Source organism: Poecilia formosa, unplaced genomic scaffold, assembly GCF_000485575.1.
Source record: "Poecilia formosa unplaced genomic scaffold, Poecilia_formosa-5.1.2 Scaffold43, whole genome shotgun sequence".
Classification (NCBI taxonomy): domain Eukaryota; kingdom Metazoa; phylum Chordata; class Actinopteri; order Cyprinodontiformes; family Poeciliidae; genus Poecilia; species Poecilia formosa.
In genome coordinates, this window is record NW_006799982.1 from 2,721,547 (window position 1) to 2,729,208 (window position 7,662).

The window sequence follows — 7,662 nt, forward strand, 5'->3', positions numbered from 1 at the left end:
ATCCAACTTCTTGCATCATTGTTCAAATTCGGTAATCAGTGATTCTTGAGATAAGCGACAAAATGGTTTTAAAATTCCTCCACCAAAAATGTTATTTATTCCTGAAGTTATGTATTCATACATGACAAATAATGTTTTGGGAATGTAAATATGTTAAGGTGCAGGCTCCCAGCTGCAGCATTTTCTTTTAAATTACATTTTTACTGGATCTGACTGAGAAATTTGTCAACACCATCAGACAAAAATAAATTGGTATAAAATTATTTTTTAATGAACTTATGACTGATATTTTTACTCTCTGTGGTGTCTTAATTATTTTAATTATGTCCATGTTTTTTAAATTAATCATACCACAATTTAAACATTTATTTAGTCTGTATTTAATTACTCCAGTTCAATTGATACAAAAAACAATTTTGAAAGTAATCACCACAATGAACAGTGTCATTTATTAGTAAAAAAAAACATATGCACCAAATACATGAATTCAGACATTTCACAAACAAATGCCTATCAAGAAACAAAATAAATATTATTTTAAACAAAATGCAACATAAACTACATCTGACAGAGTTGACGGCACTTGACGGTGTTGACACAAAACTGATGGTGGTGACAAACTAGTAAGTAAAAAGAAAACACTGAACTTGAAATGACATTTAAGAAGAATTAAATGCTGAAATGTTGTAGAATGTGAAGATATGAAGAAAAAATGTGAAATAACCATATTTAGATTTCAAGGAACATCTAAATTTTTGAGAATGTACCTTTGTCACTGAAGTCATCAACCAGGATGATTTTCAATCAAAATGTAAAAGATGAATACAAACAAAAATATACACGACAGAACTTTTTGAAATATATTGTGAACTAATTCATATCTTTCTAAATCGCTTAAAAGTCAGAATATTTAATCCCCAGGCAATAGACGTGTCACATATTCTCCTTCAATAAAATCCATAACAGCTGGTGAAATGCGGTATACACCCCTGGTGCTGCTTGTGCGGACTGGTGAGGATGGTTTTCTCAGCCTAACTAGGACATCCGAAAATGGCACAAAGCAGACATCCCGACGACCTTGTTTTTGCTTGAAGCTAAGAGTTGGTCCATGAGGATGAAAAAATTCCACTTGTACATCTTCGTGCTCTTTGTCAATTTGTAAGGCTTTAGCCAGCCACCATTTTCCATCATACATCACAACAAGCCAGTCTTCACTTTGGACATCACAAGGATCTATCAGGGTTGTTGTTCCTTTAGGTGTCTTGCTCGGCTCCTTCTCCATTTCCTCCATCAGCATTTCCAGAGGATTTTGAACTTTAGCAGTGGTTGAACTTTCATGGACATCTGGGTCCTGTGTTGTGTTGCCAAAAGAGTGAATGGTGGGACTGAAGCACTCGCAAATCTGTGGCTCTCCGCAAAAACATGAAAGGAACCTACAATGGATGACATTCCCCTGAGCTAGCACTTGGTGAATGTTTCTTGTTCCTGGAATTGATTTCAGGGTTTGCAGGAGGAGAGAGTCATAAGACTGAAAATCTTCATTTGTCACAAATTGCAGCTTGACACCACTTAAGCTGTTGGACACCTTGTCAAAGAATAATTTGCCATCTATGATATCCTGACCTCTCAGCACAATACTGTCAGCACATCTCTTCACCGTCGCCCCAATGCCATCTGGAGCGCCTTTGCCATGTGATGTTGGGAAGAAATTCCATGTAGCTTTCTCAAATCCCAGACGTTGCGGGACAACACAGAGGAGAAAGAAGTTCTTCTTATTTTTATATTGTTTGCTTGGACCATCAGACCAAAAGTGGATAGTGTTTATAGCCGGATATCTGATGTGAATATCTGTGAGGATTTGATCCATATAGGTCCATATGGCTGCAGCATCCTGACGCTTTGACTCCGAGATTGTGCAGAATCCTGCTTTTTGTTGCCCAGTGTAGAACATGCCTGCGTGAAGTGTGATCTGCGGGAGATTTTGTCCATAGTGACAGGATTGTACTTCTGAGCTGAATTTACATTTCCAGGCCTCAGAAAAGTCAACATGAACAATGGCTGTATTTTCATCACAATTTGCTATCATATTCCGATACTCCTTGGTTTGATTTCGAACCAAGTGGACATGAGTGGTTGTCTCATTTTTTAATTTGTCTTGGTAGAGACACATAAGCTCTGACAAGGTGCCAGTGTATTCCTGCAGTTTGGTGTGAAAGTGAGTTCCAACTTCTGTTTGCTCCTCTACGCGTTTCCACTGTGACCATTTTACTGGTGTTGTCCCTTTTTCTGGAGAAAGACTTGAGCATTTGTTTAAACAGCGGGAGCAAGCACGCAAAAGACAAGACTCACTTGCTGGAGAACAACAGATAAGTTTGAAACTCTCTTCAAGGTTGCTGGATGCCACAGCATTGAATGATTTCAAGACCTCAAGCATCAACATGGCATTCTCATGGTACTGACACAGACAGGTTTTTCGATCTGAGGCTCTGATAGGTGTGATGTGGAAAGGACGCAAGGCACAGAATGATGAGTAACTAAGCTTAATATTTGGGTTTTCTTGGAGAAATACACCATGAAGGTTTTGCATAGTATTAGTTAGAATCATTCTTTGACGTTTTACTTTATTTCTGGTGATGGTGTCTTGCTTGTCAGTCGTCACCCTTGAATTGTTTTCCAAAAACATGTGCACACTCCGGGAGATGCGCTGGAGAAAGCTAGGCTTCCTTTGTTTTTGCATTTTTTCTCTCAGTGTTTTGTAAGTCAAGCCAAACTCATGAACCCGATGAAATAGCCGATATTTCTTGAGAATTCTACCAGACAAAGAAAGTTGTGCGTGCTTTGCTACAAGTTTGCTTCTTCTGGGAATATGATGGGCATTGCTTTTCAACTCTGCAGTCAAGGCATGGTGGAAAACTAATGATCTTTTGATTAATGGATTCCTTAGTTTGCTCCCTTCAAGCATCTTTTTGGTCTTAGTCTGAGGTGAGTCTTTTGTTTTTTTCTTTTTACGTCTGTTTTTTTCTTTTATGCGTACAAGTCGCTTTTTTAGAGTGCTTCTCTCTTTTGATAACTTGTGAATTTTGTCTTTTAGTTCTTTGACCTGTCTTGAATGCCTTTTCCTCATTTTAGATCTTTCCCTTTCCCCTGCTGCCCGCTGCCTAGTGCTCCTTGGTTCTTCAAAATTTAAATCTACAGGACTCTGCGGTGGGGTATCTACACTTTTCTGGCCTTCCTTTGCTCTGTTTCTGCGTTCTCTTGCCTCCTTTTGTTTTTGCTTCCAAAGTCTTCTCTTACGTCTCTTATCTCTTTCACCCAGATTATTGATATGTTTTATTTTTCCCTCTTCCACTCTCTGTCTCCATCTTTTCCTTTCCTTTCTTAAAAACTCTTCCTTCAGCTCAGGCTGACTATTTATTTTTTCTCTCCTTCTTTTCTGATACTCCCTGTTCCTTCTCTTGCGCTCCTCCACTGACAGCTTTTCTCTGGCCATTGTAGCCTGAAATATAGGCAATTATCATCAGTACACTGCTTGTCATGGGATAAATATACCCTTCCCTTACAAAATAAACTACATCTTATTAATTTTAAAGGACTAATAAAATTGTATTAAATTTAAACCATTAAACTTTACAAGTTGCTGAAAATAATCAGAAACATTTTTAAAAAGAAATACATGATGAATGTGAAGTGCTGTCAATTATGTAAAATACAGTAAAATGAATTAACTGCACACTTAAGTGACATTTGTCAACACCATCACTAAGAGAGTCAACACCGTCAGTTAAAAAATCTGATGGAGTTGACATCTGACGGAGTTGACAAAACGCCATGCTAACTTCATTTATATGATGATATTCTGAAGGAGGCCATATTGTAGCTCATCAGTTCTTTTAAATCCTTAAAATATACTAAAATTAAGCATTTATTTAACAAAATTTCATCAAAATTTTGAAAAATGTTACTTATGGTGTTGACACTTTATGGTTGTGACAAACAACTTAGCAATAAAAAAGAAGAAAAAACAAAAGAATAATATAAGCTTACCAGAGCTGCTTATCCCCCCAAGCACAGGAAGAGAAAGGAAGTGGTCATGGGGTCCTCAGAATTTCTGGTGCCCTTCAATAATGCCTGATTTTTTTCACATTCTTTCTATGTCTGACGGTGTTGACAAAAACTGAGGACACAATTTCAATTGAATTTGAAAATACATTAAATGACTTTTAATTGCATTCATTGATAGTTATGAAGTTAGTTGTTTGAATACTTATAAAATAATATATTATGACAACTAAATATAATTATTTTAGTTCTTTTAAACTATGATAATGTATTGAGTTCTACACCAGGACAAGGGCTTTTACAGACACCATTCACCTACTACAATGTTTAAAATAAAAAAATATTCAGCAAACACCAGGAAAACATACATTGTTGTGCTCAGATGACCCAGGTTAGTTTAGTCAGATATTTAAAAAATATATATTTGGTGTATATTTTATTCAAATTTTGTACTTTATCCATGGGACCTGTTTTGTCCCTATTCTCAAGAATCACTGATATATATATATGAGAGAAATAATAGAGAAATCGAAATTAAAACACAAAGTAAAAACAATGGAAATAGAATTAGTGGGGTTTTTTTATGTTTTTTGTAAATTATTAAAAAAAATAATAATTTTGTTTTATATAGTAGCAAATGTAACCCGTATACTGTGGAATCATGTCTTTTAAGATATCTTTCATATCACAATTTCCAGATTCTCCTAATAAATTTGTGGAGTTTCTCCAGGTACTTTGGGCTTTTCAGATACTTTTTTCAATCATGAAAAACTTCACTCCCTGAGGAAATCAAATATCACACAGACCTGTAAACTGCAGGGTTGCGCTACATGAAGAATTTAACACTAAAGTGTCAACAACTTAAGACGCGCATGACGTAACTATGGGGAGAAAGTTAGAATACACACGGGGTTTCTTCAAGAACTCCAGGTTTTCAAATTTGTTTTTGAAAATATAAAAAAATACTTGCCAAGAAAAACAAACCTTGCACAGACCTGTGAATTGTGAGCAAAAGCAGTAAATACAAACTTGGATTAACTTCTATAATTTGTAGCATACCTGATTTATGCACAAGCAGAAACTCTTGATTCTGTTGGTCGGGGAGTAAAACTGAAGTGCAGTAAATGAATGTTTTCTTTAAAAAAAATATCATAATTTAAAAGGTAAAAGGAGTTTGTTTTCTCCTTCTATATAAGTTCTTTTTCTGGATGGTTTCTTGGTCCAAATATATACAAGACTGCCATTTGGTGTGAGCCCATCGTCCTTGGTCATATGTCTTTTTTGTACATGAGCTGGCCCTATGATGGTGAACCGATGATGGTGCTTCTCACCTGTAATACGATTAAGCTTTTAGAGAAGATTGATTTATGGATCTCTGAACACTTGAGTTTCAGAAACACAAACAAGGCTTTTTATTAACATCAGCACATTGTGCTGCATTAGCTGACCAAAGGGAACTTAAATAGCATCAAAACGCTCATCGTCTATCTGTCTTCACTTATTTCAGTAGAGCACAAAATAAGTGTTTTTGAGAGTGGACTCCATATTACGCAGCTGTCACGATATCAAATCGTGACAGCTGCAAGATCAAATGTAAGAATCTTCTGGGCAGGCCAGCGGTTTGTAAACACCAGACATGTCCAGCAGCATTAATCTAAACTGGGATTAAAAGGCATCCGAAAACTTTGATAGACCCCTGTGATTGGTTGATGCCTATTACACTGCATTGTAGCTGCTAAACCCATAATCAAGGAGAACATGATCAGATAATCTCAATATGTCTTTGCAGACCCTGCCCAACAGTCTAATCCTCAGATTTAGAATCTCAGATTAGGAATCCTAGATGATTAATCCCATATTGTGTTTGTACGTTGCCTGCAGGGGACCCTTCGCCGGGTGACCTTCTCGGTCGTGAGCCAACCTCAGGACGGTGGTTGCTATGACAGTGGCCTGGAAGATTCAGAGACACCAAGCAGCAAGAGTTCATCAGGACCGCGGCTGGGAGCTCTGCCGCTTCCCGAAGAAGGCTACGAGCGCACAACGCCGGAGGGCAGCGTGGGGGAGGAGGAGCACGTAGAGAACGGTATACTGGCATTCTGAACACAATTAACCATTCTGCCAAAATAATTCATTGAGCTTAAGACGCTGCCAAACACATTCACTGAAATATTTCCCCTCTCAAGGCTATGTACTTTATGCCAAGAAAGGCTTAGAGATATTTTGATTACACACTCTCTTTCTATCACACACACAGAAACGACCCAGAGAAAGACTTTCATTGGAACCTTGACTTGCTGTCAAGGTCCCAGGAGTCTTTATTCTTTCTCTCTTGATGGAAATGTGTTTTACACTATAAAGCAGTTGTCCTTTGTCTGTCTGCAAGCACCGCACATCAGGATTTCTGTGTGAGCAAGGCCTCTGTGTATTATGTGAGGAGATTTTTAGAAAAGCTAATGTGCGGCAGTGTCTTGTGCCAGAGTCTCATCCGTGGCCTTAAGCCTCTCTGTCAATGACAAAAAAATTCCCTTTGTTCCTTTTTCCACTGCAAGTCTTAAAAAAAAGCTAGAGCTGTGGCAGCACAGCAAGGTCACCATGCCCATGGTAGCTGACTAATTGTAGGAGGGAGGGGGGTCAGTGTTATTCCGCTAAAATCATGTTTTTCTTTTGTGTTTTTTAATCAAAATTTTAATTTATTTTGGACTGTTTTTTTTTTCATGGTCAGAAGAAGACAGGCTTCATAAGGCAGAATGTGTTGAGTATTTAAAATGCCTTTCAGAAGACCTTTTTACAATTTGTCACTCTACAACCTCAAACTTCAATTTTTTTTTCTAGGGATTGGGAATTTCAGGAGAGATCAACACAAAATATTTTTTCCTACTAATGAAAACCTGAAAAATGTCCATGCATTGAATTCAGCCCCTCATCGCCCTTCCACCCTCCCTCTGCCCGTAGTAAACACTCCTTTGACCTAAACTGGCCTTTTCCTTCAAATACAGCAGCAAATCTTTTAGGGGTAACTGTCTACTGGGAAATCTGGAGGCTAAATGTTTTGCCCATTCTTTGAATAGCTCAAGGTCAGTCAGATTGCATGTAGTCTGCAAAACATCAATTTTCAAACTTTGCTAAAAATTATTAGGTCAAGACTTTAGCTGGATCATTCTAACTCATGAATCTGGCTCTGGCTTTATATTAATGGCTCCTGTGGCGATGAAAGGTGAACCCAGTCTCAAACTTTTTGTAGCCTCTGATATTTTTTTATTTTCCCAGGACTGTCTTGTATTTAATTCCCATCTGTCTGACCGGATTGTTTGTCCCTGCTTAAAAAAAAAACAAAAAACAAACATGATGTTGCCATCACCATGTTTGGTGGAAGGGACTACAGGCTGATGTCCAGTGTTTCCAGACATAGACACCAAAGGGTTGATTCTGCATTGGGTTATGTTCAATCCTAAGCAATGTTCTGTTCTTTCAGCAATGTCCAGCAATGTTTAAAGGCGGATTTTTATTTTTTATTTTTTTACAGAATAAAGGGGGCTTAATATAATGCTGATGACACTTTTCAGATTTTTAATATAAAACCCCTGAAAACCATAAAAAACATTT

The 7,662-nt window shown here is 37.4% G+C and overlaps 1 protein-coding gene across 3 annotated transcripts in view; it reads left to right on the forward strand.

The window, feature by feature from the left end:
• pcdh7a (protocadherin 7a) overlaps nt 1–7,662 on the forward strand; it is a 69,467-nt gene that overhangs the window by 49,027 nt on the left and 12,778 nt on the right. For all 3 annotated transcript variants that reach the window (XR_001662059.1, XM_007551726.2, XM_016671307.1), the window contains one exon: nt 5,941–6,142. Coding sequence is in view for 2 of the 3 variants with exons in the window: in XM_007551726.2 (XP_007551788.1) it covers nt 5,941–6,142 (202 nt within the window). In the remaining variant the exon portion in view is untranslated. The remainder of the gene's footprint in view (nt 1–5,940; nt 6,143–7,662) is intronic.